Source organism: Odontesthes bonariensis, chromosome 12, assembly GCF_027942865.1.
Source record: "Odontesthes bonariensis isolate fOdoBon6 chromosome 12, fOdoBon6.hap1, whole genome shotgun sequence".
Classification (NCBI taxonomy): Eukaryota; Metazoa; Chordata; class Actinopteri; order Atheriniformes; family Atherinopsidae; genus Odontesthes; species Odontesthes bonariensis.
The window spans coordinates 26,360,206-26,375,680 of record NC_134517.1 but is presented as its reverse complement, the minus strand read 5'-3'; the positions used below and the strand labels follow the sequence as shown (position 1 = coordinate 26,375,680).

Here is a 15,475-nt window from a genome sequence, read left to right as displayed (position 1 = left end):
TGAGTGCTCTATTTAAACTGTTCTTTCCTTCATAACTTTGTCCTTTCCTTAACAAGACACCTCATGACCTACCTCCACCTCATCCTCTTCATTGTGACATAGTTGACACTAATTGAAACCTAATTTGGAAACTCACAAACAAAAAGAGAAAATAATTTATCTGAAAGCTATTTCTGCCATTACAGCCACAAGCCCTTAATTTTTTAATTCCACGGTTTCCTTCTATTGTATAGTAAAGGCCTACAGTTTCAGCTTCCAACTGGAAGCAATTGACCTAACATTCCGCCTGAGAAATTCATTCATTGTACCAGTTAGTGAATGCACGGTGGCAAGATGTCTGTACCCTTTTAAGCAAACTGTTATTGTTAGGTGCATGATGTATTATTTGACACTTGAAGTGGCTTCACTGAGACTATTCTTCTCCCAAAAATGATCTCATAGGTCATTTGCTCATGCAGGAAATATCCTTGTAATGTTAAAAAAAATAATGTAACCCATTGGGATAATGCAAGCAACTGCTTGTGAGATATAAAGATAGTGTGGATTAAGTTGATGCAGGCATAGCACAAAATATGTATTTTAGTCCTAACCATGATTTAACCCTAAAAAAGTAGTTTTGACTTCTTTTTTCTTTTTCTTGGCTGTAGTTTTTATTCTTAACCCCAAGCACCATTATTACCCATAGCCAACCAGAACATGTAATACTGTCATCCTAACATGCTGCCGTGTTGACTGTCACCAAAGGAGTCAGCAGAATGGCTTCCTTTCAGGTGACGGTGGTGTTGTGTGAATGTATTTTGGTAATGATCATGATCGTTATCTAACCCTAACAAAGTAATGTTATTTACTAAGCCCAACCAGGAAGTGTCAACAGTCTGATATGCTATTGTGTTATTGACTTAACATTTGTGGCATCCAGTTGAGAAATTCAGGTTCCACTGTTGAAAGCGCTGCACATAAGCGCAGTTATGGGTGGTCTTTAAGGGTATGAACAGACATCTGTTCAATTGTTTTAACTGGATGACCTGTTGACTTTTAGTACAGTCTCATCCAGAAGAACACATGGTTTAACAAATCATGGCAAACTACTCAACAAGGAAAGTATAAAGTGTCTCCAGTTAAAGAAACACTGTTAGTCTATATACCCATCAAACAGATGAACTTATGAATGATTTACTGTCTCACAGTTTTTTATTTTCTCTTGAAATTGTTTCACCCCATCACTTTGTGTACCTGTCTGCCTGTACCACCCAGCCGTCTGCCATGGAATCCATCCGTCTTCCTCTCTGTTTGGTGTAGATGGAACAACATGACAAGGGCACGGGAGCCAATCCATTCCTACCTTGTCATTTGCAGGAATTTCGATCTGCCACAGCACTCTTCCATTTCGATTAGGGGTGTCCTGCTGGAGGGAGACAAGCGCATAGAAGTGTTTGTGCATGTGTGTGTGTGTCTTTGTGTGCGTGTGCATGTGTGTTGGGTAAGTGGGAACATGTGGTCTGAGGCTTAGCCTTTACTGTCAAACATGTCAAAGCCAGCGCTATTGTCATGTTGTGGATCTGAAGAGCAGTGACATCTTACCATCCCAGTGACAATTAGTGTCCTCCGAAGATGGAAAATGGACGCTAAGAACAAACTGTTATTTTTGCCTTTAAAGTAGATCTCTTTATTTGTACAACAGATTGTACATACTTAAACCCAATACGTCAATGGACATCTGTAATGTCCATTTCAAAAATGATATATTTTGATATATCATTGACACTGATATTTCATAAATTTTGGAGAAAAATTCCTTTTTGATGGACAGTGCATGTCACGTGAGCAATCAACATTTTCTACCTTTGAAAAGTAAACATGACCAATGCTAGCAGATTAAGTAAAAAAATAAGAATACAGAATAGAATATAATTCCCGTCATTTTTTCTCCATATATATATCTGAGGCAACTGATTTTGTTTGTGTTTCCCTCCTCCAAGCTTTGTTGTTTAGTAATTACAATTTTGACCTCTTTTACTGCAATGTGCAACTGTGTCTATACTGCCACCTGCTGGTGATATTATACAGTCAGTTTATTCACTATGACTTTGATGTAAATTGTCTATGAAGCAACAATTCATATTCGTCTTGTCACCGTTTGGAAAACCACTTTTTCCAATTTGTGACCTTACAAATGTCAACCTGCATGTGACACCAATTACATGTAAAAGCCAAAAATGTTCCCCTCTTTACATTTCTCAGCATTGTTTCATCTGATCTACTTCATCATTAATGGGTAATGCTGGGAAAGTGAAGAAGCATAGTATGTAGTTAGACCACTTCACAAAAGCAATCCTCACATTTTGACTAAAATGTTCCTTTCAGTCAAAAAAAAGAAAAAAAAATACTACATGCATTTAGGTTGAGCCATATGGGTTAATTAAACGTGGTTGTAGACATGCATGAGAGATATCTGCCCCCCTGTGGATGTCCACTTGTTCCCATAATAGTGTCCCTATAGAATATTAGGTTTTAGTTCGTCATCTACAAAATGAAATATGCCGTGTGTGTGGACAACAAATAAATAGCTGAGTACGTGTCGTCTGCAGGGAGCATCGGGCACGTTTTCTCATGACATCGTTCACATCATTCGCAACCCAGTGGAACCTCTTGTACTTACACTCAGGGGTGTTTAATCAAAGTTTAGTTCTATCAAAGCTTGGTGAAAAAATGTTTATTGACAGACGTGGCAGCTTCCAATGTTTGCTTATTTCTATCAATTCAGTCTCCATTGTGGCAAACATGATACAGTGTAGAATTGAACACTGCCTATGCACTCACACACACACACACACACACACACACACACACACACACACACACACACACACACACACACCAAGCTGGCCTCTTCTATTTATCCTTACTAAATTTGTTTGCTCTTCTCTTCAGGTAGACACAAATCTCACCATTCCAACATATATCACACCATCAGCTCAGCTGCACAACAATAACTGTTATAGTTTATGGTGGAAGTATTGACAAGTTATTAAAGACATCTTTTTAACACAGAAAAACATGTTTGCCTGAACATATTCTTAATGACATCAACACCAAAGGTCCCCTGATAAGACACAACATACTATATAGAGGGTTTAAAGCTGTGATTTATTATTTGATCGAGGTTTATTTAGTAGTAGTTTGTACAACCTCAATTTTACAAGACTGGGGCTGGCTTACTTAGTGTCGCTACTTTCCCCCATCAAGGAAACAATATAAACTGAAAACTGGGAACAATGCATACTGAACCTAAGTGTGATCACCAAAATCACACCTGGTTATTGTATTGGTCAGGAGAAACACTTATTCAAGAAAAGAAAAAAAACAGTTGAAAGAGGCTGGGAGTCTGGATAATGTGTCATTCTCAATCAGTAGTTCACATTAATTCTGGGTTAGTGTGCTTTTTGTTTCTCTGTGCTACACAGTCCACAGGGTGATATAACCTCCTCATGACACCAGGGGGTGAAACAAAATCATGTTTTAAATCCTAGCTTTAAAAAGTGATCCAAAGCCTGGCATCTACATACTGCTTACTGTGCTGAGCAGCAGAGCTTTGTTCAGACTTTGTTAACTTCTATTACTCTCAGTTGTGTTCACTTAGTGACTCCAGGTTCACAGCCAGTAATTGACATCTTAACACAAATATACAATGACGAATCAGAAACCAACATGTAGTGACTGAGTAATGTGTTTGGGCTCCTTGTGCTGCTGGAACAAAAGCCTCAGGGAACCTTTGAAATAATTTCTACACATCTTGATAATGAAAGTAATAAAACAGAAAAATTCAAACAGACATTTCCAAATGTGGGCTTTTTGTTGATGTTGTTGCCAAACACCTTTTAAAGTGTTTGTCCAACCTATGGGCTCCATGGAGTTTAGCTCTGGTGACTGAAGGATGAGGATAGGAATATTGACATCACCCCGATCGGTACATGAATGTTTCATTTTAGGTTAAAGGTGAACTCATAGAACATGTGCTGTATGCTTTGCATTAACTTTTCCCTCTAATGAGAAAAAGTAGGACCAAGCCATGCCTGCAGTGGCTCCAGATCTTCTCAATGTAGGGTTGAGAGTTTTGCTTTACCTGCCTGGAGAGAATAGAGGCTGGAGGTGAACAGTTGCCTCTTAAGGCCTCTAGAACATACAGTAAGCCACATGTAGAAACTTATTCAGAAGAATCTTTCCATCCGAAGAACATCAAATTCTTCTCCTTTTATTTACACCCATTTGCTCTCGAGGCTTTGGCATCTGCCAAGTTTACAGTTGTGCTCACTCCTTTATAGGAACAGGCATTTTTTAACAATAGTTGTGTTAAAAGTACTTGTTTGAATTCAATTAAATGAGCAGTTATAAACAACTGCACAATGTCCTTTTCATCATTAGATTTTTCCACTTTACATGCCAAAGGTGTGGCTAAAAAACTGGTAGTGCTTCTGTAATAAAGAACATTTTCACAGAGTTAGCAATTAAAGTCTATGCTCCAGTGTAAATTAAAACCTGAATGACTCAAGGCACAATATCATACAGTTCTCAAGGGGAACATGTAATTTCCAGGTCACCGATTGTCTCATTTTAGTAGTTAAAGGCACCGACCCCAATATCAATCTTACCGATTGGCTTAATGACAATGGTTTTGACCTCATTATCCTTGCCCTGCTTGACCATCTTTTTCACCTTCCTCATTTATCTCCCTTCCATAGTATGTCTCCTGGTGTATGACCTAAATATAAAGCTGATACTTGTCTTCTTTTAAAAGTCGGATATTGTCCTGCTATCGCATGAGAGTATCATACGATGAGGGTCCCCCGTGGCTTCAGATAATTAATCTCAGAAGTTTAACTTTTAAAGTTACTATCTTAAGGAACATCCATCCAATAAAAAAAAATCCCTCACTTTAATATTTTTGCTCCTTTTAGAGAACTTTGATGAAGTTTGTTGGTTTGTTTTTTCTGATGAAGTCAATATTTTCATATGATTAAAAAAATGTGAACCTCAAATGTTCAGTTAAATAAAATCTAAGTAATGTTATGTTTAAGTTATTTCTACATCTTTAACCCTTAGCCATCTACAGTCTTCTCTTTCACACACAAGGTTGTGACTCGAAAATACATTTTTTCCTCCCTTCATCTCTTTCTCTCGTTCTCTCTCAGTGAATAATATGAAAGCGCTGCCTCTGACATCCCCTCAATTACGAGAAAACCCAGAGAGTCCTCGAGCAGCTTTATTGTGAGAAAAACTCCTCTTGATACAGTGACCAAGAAATCCTGACATGCCCTTTTAAATTGAATGTGTTTGAGATAAATCACCATGGGGATATTCTATTTGAATGCCTTTATCAGATCACTTCTGCTGCACTTACTTTCTTAAACGCTGCATGCTCTTGTTGAAATACTGTCTGTTTATTGTGCTCTCTGGCCTCGTTTACACCATCCCATAACCAGTGATTTCCTTTAACTGCCCCCCATCGCACACACATGCACACACACAGGCACACCCACGCGTCCTTTCACACACAACTGCACTTTTGAGTTAAGTAAGACCACTGATGTTGCTTTTCATATAGCTAATTTATATTTTGGGAAAGAAATCAACTTAAAAACTAAACAAAAGAAACACACCTCAATATTTACTATCCCAATTCCAGGGGAGTAAAATAAATAAAAACAGAATGCAGAGTTTTGCAGAGCTCATAAACTAAGACTTCATTCACAACAGAAACAAAACAAACATATTGAATGTTGAATGTGAGTCATAGTTTTATAAATAATATTAGTTTCTCTTAAATTTGATGGCAGCAACAAATCTTAAAAAAGCTGGGATAGTGGCAATAAAAAACTGAAAATGTACGTGGTACTAAAAAGAAACAGCTGGAGGAACATGTTGCACATGATTTAATTGGCAACAAGTCTGTAAGATGAACTGGTTTAAAAAGATTACCATAGGGAGACAAAGTCTCTCAAAAGTGTAGGAAGGGGTTCAGCAGTTGGCAATTGTTTATATAAGTGTATGTATATAATCTGGAGACATCCCTGTGAGCATGGGACACAATATGATGATCTTTGTGTGCCTCAGGCACTATTGCATTAAAAACAGAGATGATTCTGTCATGGAAATCACTGCATAGGCTAAGGAAAAAGTCCAGAAACCATCCATTTTGGTATGTTTGCTTCAGTAAATGTGACCATTGTATACTTAATCCAGTCATGGTTTGTTTAAAATAGATTACTTCTGGTCTGAATCAGATGTACTTAATTATTACAACCTCAACAAAAGCTTATTTTTGTTTCAATTAATATCTGAAAAGGTTTAGTTAGAATTGCAGGGAAGATACTTTGTCTTATCTTTTGCTCTAATCTTTCTCGTGCCACAGCACAAAAAAGACAGCAAACATTGTGTCTGTGGACACAAACCATTAGAATGAATGTACATCCCTGTTTCACCACCATTTTGTCATGTGACTGGGTTGTTTTCTTTATACGTTGTAGGCTTCCTGCTTGGAGACAGACTCTGACAGCCCAACCACTGAAGTTGAGGTAGATAGGGCAACAGTTATCAGGATAGAAACAGACACACAGACAGAAATTCCATGATTTATTTGAAACACGGAATTATGAACACATTGAGTTTTTCTATTTAAATCATACCTTGAGACAGCAAATTCTGTTCGACTGTTTACAAATCCTCTCTCCCTCTGTGAAACCAAAAAACTAATTGGAAGCACTTGCTGGGTGCATCCTGTTCTGCTTCCACCACATGGGAGGGACGACCTTGGCAAACAAACACTCACTCATACTCCGGTAGTTTGTTTTCCCAGTGTTTTGGTTCAATAACATTTAGAACAAGGCAGTAAGAATAGAGATGTTAAGATGGGATCAAATTTGCCGAAAGGGTTGGAGAAGCTAAACTTTAATTAGTTATTTATAGAAGTTGATCAAAGAAAAACAATCGATGATTGATCATCCGCAGGTCACAGGCTTGCCTGCAGCATATTCGCTTGTTACCTGTGATGCCGATAAAAAAAGTTAGTTCTGACAGTCAGAAGACCTGTTTTGCTTTATTACTGTACATATTATTGTTGTGCAGTTAACACTACTGCCATATTATAGATAGCCTTGATAACAACATTTTGCATTGTAGTCGTGTGGTTAAAGGGCTTTTTCTTATGGAGGCAGTTTACTGTGTACTCATTGAAGCTATTTATTTCTAGTTACATAAGTCGTCTTCGGAGGACCTTTTTGTTTGTGTTCTGGTGATTTTCAAACTTAAACTGCCCTTAACGGCCCTTTAAGTAAAAAACAAAACAAAAAAGAACCCTCCTGAGATTATGAAAGTGTTGAAAGACCTCATGAATAAACTCAGAATGATCATCAGTGAAAGACTTGGGTAAATGCTCATTTAATATTTGACACATTATCTTAGCTACAACCCTTACTGTAAAACAACAGCTTTGTACAACATGCTAAAGTGCATAGAACAGAGTGACTGGCTCTCTCCCTGTGCTGAAAGGGATCCTGGGTTCAAGGAGCTTGTCAGCAGGAATCTGTCAAATGTATTTAGCACACTACCCACAGACCAACAGGGCTTGCCTTAGGAACCCAGTCACTTTCCTCGGAAATTAACTTGGCAAATCCGAAACTCTACGCCCAGGTTTACACCCTAACCACTGTCCCCATTGTTTAACCTTAGCCATGTACACAATGCACTTCTATTTGCTCTGCTCTATTTTTCTGTTCAGGAATAAGCCTGAGGGTAGGGTTTATGAATTCACTCTGCTCGCCATGCTTTCTCTCTCTCCTCATTTACCTAATCACGTCACCTCCCATTTCTTTCTACAAGCAAACAGGCCTCAAAATTGCTGTCATCCTATTGGGCTGTCTGGGTCTTTTTCTAAAGAAGGGGAGGAGCTTGAAACTGACTTGACCAGACTTTCTCAGTTACTTCTAATGTAACTGTCCTGATTAAACTTCTGGGGGCAAAAGAGTTTGGAGATTATTAAAATCCTTGACACAGCTGAAGAGCAACAGATGGATTTAGGGAGCTCTAAGGGTGACAACATTCTCAGACAGCATTCTGAATGAGACTACCTTACAGACAGCCTCTGACGGAATACAAGCAACATTAAGGTAAAATCCTCATTTTAATCCGAAAGTCTCAGACTACAAGTGTGTCTAAAAGGCAGACCTAGTAGGTCCAGCATAAATAAACCAATTCTACACTCATGTAGGCTTGATATGTGTGCTAGTTTTCTGTTTTGTAGGGCATTTATATATTAAAAGTTCATGAAACGTTCCAGATAAACAAACCCTCCAACTCAAGAAAGTAGGACCACTTGCTCATCCGGCTACATTTTTTTGTGAATATTTCAAGCTGATATATTTCGTTAGGATTCAATTAGAAGACAATAACTTGATTAACAAATGATAAAGTACAACATTTTGACACTCCTACTCTTGGACCTGCATGGAAATAAGAGACTGTCAACAAAAGATTTCCTTCAGGAACACAGACAAAAGAGCGGGTATATGGCAGGAAGAAATATTTGCTTGTTTTTGGGAACAAAGCCTTCTGTCACAGAGAGGCTTGACTCCTTGAACCGTGCTCCACTTTCTTCCAGGTTTTTAGGCTAAACACTGCAGAATGTGCTCCTAAATCCCCTCAGCAATTTTCTAATCAGCTCTTCCGTGTTGAGCAGGTAGAGAGAGCGACAAAGGGAGATTCCAGTCCAAAAATTACTTTTACATTCTTTTACGGTATAATGAAGTTTAGAATAGTTAGAACACGGACACACACAAACTGGGAACTTTCTTGTTTGAAATCGATACAGAAATGGGATTGTCTGTGATTTGAAAGGCTTTGTTTCTCAACATCCAAACCCTCTGTTCCCCCCACACAATCACATACTCACAAAGGATTATGTTCTGACCTTTACTGCCCAAATCTCTGTGTTGTTAAGGCAGTTAAAAATGTTTTGTATTCCCGTTTGAGTGCAAAGATGTTATTGGTTGAATGCAAATGACTCATTATAGGTTCCCAGGAAATCAAATGTTCTATTTTATGCTTTAAATAATTTTTGTGTCTCTTGTTTTCTTCAGCATTGGCAGCAATTACCATCCTGTAGTTAAAAGCATGGAATTCAGATTTAGTTACTTATTTAGTTATTGCGTTCATTAAGGTTACTTTTTTCTGAGCTCATCAGTGGGAATCTGGCAATGACCTTGTCTTGTTTTTCTTTAGTTTTCCCATAAACATAAACTCAGTTTTCGTGGGAACATAAACTCAAGTCAGTTTGACTGATGTTACTGATAAACAAGCAGATAAACTTTCTCTGTTGACATAATACATCAGTTATTGCTCGTTTCTGGACAGATTCTAAAAGAGAAAGAGCTATTGATTCACACTGCAGAGCATACTTATTAGTTATTTTGTGCAGGAATTTACAGGAATCACTGTGGACAGCCTCTCTTTTGAAGAGTGAGGTATCAAATGCAACAAGTGCTCCAACTTAAACAGTTGTATAATTAGTTCATACCTTTTAATATAGTTCATAAAGGCATCCTCTAAAGTACTGCTACCACAAGCGACTGAAAGGGAAATATGACTCATACGAGTGTTTTCAGATCATGGGACGACATCATTATTGAGTCTTTTGTTTAACAAGCCAAAGTGTTCTAAAGAAGGAGGGAGGGGGAGTGGATGGAGGAGCTAAGTGGTGCACTTTCAACCATGGTCCTTTGTGTGACATGAGGTTGAGATGAATGCACATGCCATCAATAACACAGTAACACTTTACTTCAAGCTACATTTGTCCAAAGAACAAATACAATTTGGCTCATTGTTTAACACAGGGCAATGTTCAAATCAGGTGTTAACAAACCCTAAAGATTATTATTATTTTCACCTGATCAGTTTTCTGTGTTTTTCTTTTTTAATTGACTCTTTTGCCTTGTTTGTTTTGTTTGTTTATTGCCTAGGTTGAGCCAAAGCTTAACAAACATGTTGGAGAGTTGGAGCATGGAAAACCAAAGAACTCATTCAACTTTGGTAGGAATCTGATTCTTTTAGTTTAAAATAGCAAAACAGGACTTTAACATTGGTGCTTTATTGGACTCTATGATTGATTTCAAATGTATTATTATTTTTTTCATTCATCACTATTATTCCTTGCAATAGACTGGTGTGCCATGAGAAACTGATCAGATTTGTATTTCTTCTTTTTTTTCGGCATTGGCAAGATCAGTATATATAATAACTTAGTTTCCTAAGACAAGGGAGCTTCCACAATGAGAAACCGACTGGAAGAGCTCCAGCAAAGGGCTCAGGAGTCTACTGATGTTGCAACTGACCATACCAATCCTTTCTCGGTGGAGGAAGATGATGATGACTCTGTGGTAGTTGGGAGCCTAACACCACAAGCTGTGGTGTTTGAGGAGGAGCCAGTCATTGCGAATTTCCTATCCAAGGCTCAACAAATCCGAGATGACATCTCAGGACTTGAAACAGAGGTAAGACAATTAAATACATTGCATTTACTTAAACATTTTAGTTTATGCCCTTGAATAGTGATATTTAACAAAAGTTCCATCTAATCTTAATCAGGTCCTCAAGTTCACTCAGCAGCAAAAGAGCCTGGTGGCAACCATGCGTCGATTCAGTGTGATGAAGAAAGAAAGCAGCATAACACGAGACATCAAGCTGCAGGCTGAAAGTCTCCACCGTCGTTTAGATGCCCTTTCAAAAGAGGTCCAAAGAACTGAGGAGCTGCAGGGACCTGCTGCTGTTACAACAAGAATACAACACTCGCAGCATGCAGCTCTGCACCGTAGATTCCAGCAGGTTGGAAAGGACATTTCTTTTTGTTTTGTTTTGCAAATCGTTTATTTTTGATCAGATGTCTTTATACGTAGGTCAATATGAAGAATAAATCTTTAAATGTAAACATTTTGTAGCACAACACTCATTCTTGAAACATTTAAGAGCACTGCCACAACCATGAGGCGGGCGCACTTTTTGTGTAATATCTGCAATCCATGTCTTTCTATGCCATGATGTACAGTTATACAGTACATCGCGTGGTAGGAGGACGCTGAAGAAACTAGACATAAATTAAGTTTTATGCTAGAAAGAATGGGAGTGAAATATCCCTCCATTCCTCATTTCCTACCTCCCTCCCTTCTCATTCTCTCTTCTTGCTATAATTACTTCCAGGTGATGCGCCAGTATAATGAAGGTCTGCTGACCAAGCAGGAGCGCTGTAAGCACTTCATTATCCGGCAGCTGGAAGTTTCGGGAAGGGATAATACAGAGGAGGAGGTGAATGAGATGTTCACCACAGGAAAATGGGAAGTCTTCAACGAGAACATGCTGAATGATGCAAGAATCACCCGGTCACAATTATCTGAGATTGAACAGCGACACAAGGTGAGAGTAACACAAATAATTCACTAAACTCAGACAGTACTTGACTCCTCAAGGCAGCTAAATACCCTAAAAATAAACAACCTTTTTTTGGTAAATGCACACTGAATATTAAATCAACTTTTGCCCACTAACAGGAGTTGCTGTACTTGGAGAATAACATGAAGGAGCTGCGGGACCTCTTCATGGACATCTTCATGCTGGTGGAGGAACAAGGTGCCTACATTGAACACATCCAGACTAATGTTGAGAGAACACAGGATTACGTGGCTGTAACCAATGAAAAGTTTAAAATGGCTGCCCGGTACAAGAAAAAGAACCCAATTCGACAGCTGTGCTGCTGTTGCTGCCCTCCCTGGAGATGCTGTTTTTGAAAAAAATACAAATTTTTGCCTCAGCATTTTTTCCAAGTGAGGTTTTCTTTTCTTTTTTTCAAGGTTCTGACTTACTTTTTGGAAGCAACCACCACCTGAAAGTAACATGAAAGTAAAGGAAAAGGCACTACAGATGAACAGAGTCACGGTGAGAAGAGCATAGGAAACAATTAGGTGGAAGGGCAGGGACTGATATGGGGAGCACTTGTTATTATCAAGAGGATGTGAAGTGACTGCCATTGAAAGAGACAGTTCAGTGAGAGCAACTCACCAACACTGTTGATTATTGGAGACCTTCACTGTCATCCGACAGAGGTCACAAACAAGGATAGGCCACTGACACTGCTGAATCAGCGAGACTGAAATTCCACCATTTTCCAGGAAAACCCTCTCATCTTTTCCTCCCGCTCTGTCTAGCACATCAGCGGCATTTAATGAGGGCAGAACTTTTACACAGTGCATGCACTTTAAAATTTATTTTAAAACTGAAACTAATTATAATGGATAGATATTTATTTTCAGAGAGCTATAGAGACTGATTTTATTTTGATTTCTTTTTTTTTTGTCCGCATACTCATTAAGAAAAGAACTAGTTTTACAATTAGTCATTAGTGTCATTTACATTTCAAAGTCTGATCATTTTCAATTATATTTTTTTCTTTCTTTAATTTATGCATTTTCATAGAGGCAAGGATTCAAGTAGAATTCAATGAATAACGAGATTAAAACATTTCTGTAAAGACAAAACTGTAGGAAAATGTTGAAGTCCTTTTTTAATACAACATGATGGAACATATTTCAGAAAATATTAGAACGCTCTCTATTTTGCATTTTGGGGTGCAATATCAATAGATAATTCTATTGGAATTATTTCATTGTTTGGATGGATGGATGGATGGATGAGACAGTGTGGATCAAAGAAGCATTGACCTCAAAGGAAGTGCCAATTCCAAATACAGGGAATTTTGTGTTTAAATCATAAATACAGCCAGCAGACTCATGGATGCTGACTGAATAATCTGTTTCTATATCCTTGACTTGTATTGACAATATTAACTTATCCCTCTTTGAGTCATGGCAAATGAAATACCACACAATGGTCTCACTCAAAAGTAAAGTGGCTTAAAGTAAACTAACCTCTAACCAGCAGTGATAGCGATGTTCCTCATCGAGTCTGTGACCCATGGTGTCCGGTGTCCACAACAAAATACAGGTGTACTGGGTGCGTCAGAGCCAAACTGGAAAGTCTGGCTTGTCCACTTTTCCATTATAGCTGCGAGACAGTTACAAGTTGGGAACAGTGTGTAAACAGAACTGTTAACTTCGTGCAGATGATAAAAAGATCTACCTTGTTTAAATAGTCTTCTGTTTAAAGAAACTACTCCTCGCTTAATAAAACATCCACAGCGTCTTAAACAGAACTTTAGAAAGAGAACTTTCTCTCATGCATCTCGTAACGTGCCGGAAATTACACATTTAAGTGAGTTATTGACCTCTCTAAAACCTAACTTGTCACATGAAGTGCTTCTTTATCTTAAGTATAATTTAGTTTTTCCCTCAAGTTCAGTGAAGGCATGTTAAAAGACGTTTTATGACTTCAGCAATGTGACTATGAAAAAGTATTTTTATTAATCTGCTCCTCAGTTTTGAACATCTTTAAGATTAGTATGACAAACTGAAATGAAAACATAAACACATAAATGATTTTGTTTTTGAATGTATAAATCAAATACTAATGTAATGTGATGCATGGTTTATACTTCTCCCCTAAGATACTGAAAAAAATGAAGGCCTGCTGCAATTTACAGGGTTCCTGAACAGCAACAATGCCATCCAGTGTTCAATGAGATAATTGCTGGTTAAAAATGGATTATCACTTAATGTTTAAAGGTATACGGTCCCATATGTGTCAGTTTGAATGAAAATGCACACATTGTTTTGGTGCTGTATATTGTCTGGAAGATAGAAGGAGAAAACTGTTATTTGACTGGATATTGTTCACATATACCTTTTATATATATTTATGTTATAAGTATGTTTCTGTTGCTTAAATAGATTATTTATTATCAGATTATTAAGTAACTATATCCAACAACCATACTGCATTTTGCTTCTTTAACAATATACATTTCCCAAGTTTTTTAATATTTAGTCCAATGTGAAACTACTTAAATGCTTCTCTCTAAATCAAAACTGTAGGTTACCACAAGCATATGTGTTACAGAAAGGAAAACGGGAGGAATTTAAGAAACAGAAGGCTGGCTCTGAACATCAGACATTCTGGATAAGGTGAAATCCAATGACCTTTCCTCAAAAGTCGTTTTCTCAGCACTTTTTGCACATTCTATGAGGTCCTCTACGTAACTAAAGTTTTTAAATGTTTGGAAGCTCTGCTGTGTATTTGTCTTGTTTAGTCATCAGTAAAGCTGCAATCCAATATATCAGCTGAAACCCCATAGACTGGAACCAATTAGATGTTTGTTTATGTTCCTAACCAAATCAGATTTTCGCAGACCATCAACATGTTTTGAGCACCTGCCCTATCAGGTTTACACATGCAAATCGTCTGTTCCCAGAGGTGTTGACCTGAAAACAAGGCTTTCCCATGCACCATACATCCAAAAAGAGACTAAATCTGGGTAATATTTCAGATACCAGGTTGTGTTTTGGAGGTAGTTTTATGCCTTTGCTTTATTCAATCACCAGGATCATTCTTAAGCATGATGAAAAAAAAGAAATTCATGCCATGTATTGGGATAACTCATATAACTTCTGGTTTTGTGTGTGTACCTGCTCCAAATGCAATATTGCAACCACATACAGTATTAATTGTATACCTGACAGGGCCTGTCTGATTTTACAGTAATGTGAACTATTGGGACACATGAGAATTTCTGAACCTGATGATGGCTGAAAGGATTGCAGTGTGCCTGTCAGTCACAACATGGATCCCAAAGACTATTTCCAATTGTCTGTTGAACATCAAAGCAGCCCTCTGGTGAGTAACACCAGCTGTGGTTATGGAGAGCTGACATTGCTTTACTGCCTGGTTTTATCGCACCCATCAAAAAATGAACGCAGAGATATCAGGACTCCAGAAAGACATAAATTACAAAGCATCTGTACAATGAGTTTGACAGCTCCAGTAACAGCTATAGTAATAGAACAGTAATAGTAAGACAATATTAGTGCAGGTTTAAGGCGTATGATAAGCATTAAATAGTTTGTTTTTCAATTGAAAAGAAATGCAAGATTATTTTTAGTTGTCCAAATACATTTGTTTAATGATTTTTTTATTGTTGAAAACATTTTTTTTCTTTTTTACAAGTCCTACCAGTTTGTGGGACTGTCTGATACTTTCAAAGACCCAGTTTGGAACAACCCAGTAGCACATTTTCACACACACTATCAGTGAGAAGTGAGAAGTGGTAATTGAACAAATGTGAAGCGTTTTGTTATCCCATCTTGCCATCACTCATTTTGCTTAAGTTGAATTTGTGAGCTCCACATCTTTTTCTTCCATCATAATTATTATAACCACTAGAGGGTGATGTCATGATGTAAAGTAAATGTAGGTTATGATAATGTATTGAGGTGCATAAATGACACATGGAGTCTTTTTAATGGGAGATGATATAAATCAAGTG

The 15,475-nt window shown here is 37.8% G+C and overlaps 1 protein-coding gene across 3 annotated transcripts; it reads left to right on the top strand.

Moving 5' to 3' along the window:
- Positions 1-7,960: 7,960 nt before the first annotated feature.
- stx19 (syntaxin 19) lies at positions 7,961-14,210 on the top strand. Of its 3 annotated transcripts, XM_075479893.1 has the most exons (7): positions 7,961-8,162; positions 10,011-10,080; positions 10,277-10,541; positions 10,636-10,872; positions 11,245-11,457; positions 11,592-11,670; positions 11,892-14,210. In XM_075479893.1, exons 3-7 carry the CDS (start codon positions 10,320-10,322, stop codon positions 11,936-11,938), a joined length of 798 nt encoding a protein of 265 aa, XP_075336008.1. In that variant the 5' UTR covers positions 7,961-8,162; positions 10,011-10,080; positions 10,277-10,319; the 3' UTR covers positions 11,939-14,210. The 3 variants fall into 3 exon arrangements, with proteins under 3 accessions (XP_075336008.1, XP_075336006.1, XP_075336007.1); XM_075479891.1 differs by having other exon boundaries at positions 7,962-8,162; positions 11,592-14,210; XM_075479892.1 differs by having other exon boundaries at positions 7,962-8,162; positions 10,272-10,541; positions 11,592-14,210.
- The last annotated feature ends 1,265 nt before the right edge of the window (positions 14,211-15,475 follow it).

Bases quoted from the DNA above. Each gene is read 5' to 3' on its own strand.
- stx19 (XM_075479891.1), top strand. From the start codon at position 10,320: ATGAGAAACCGACTGGAAGAGCTCCAGCAAAGGGCTCAGGAGTCTACT. The intron at 10,542-10,635 runs GTAAGACAATTA...AATCTTAATCAG, and splicing joins TCTCAGGACTTGAAACAGAG to GTCCTCAAGTTCACTCAGCA. The intron at 10,873-11,244 runs GTTGGAAAGGAC...AATTACTTCCAG, and splicing joins TGCACCGTAGATTCCAGCAG to GTGATGCGCCAGTATAATGA.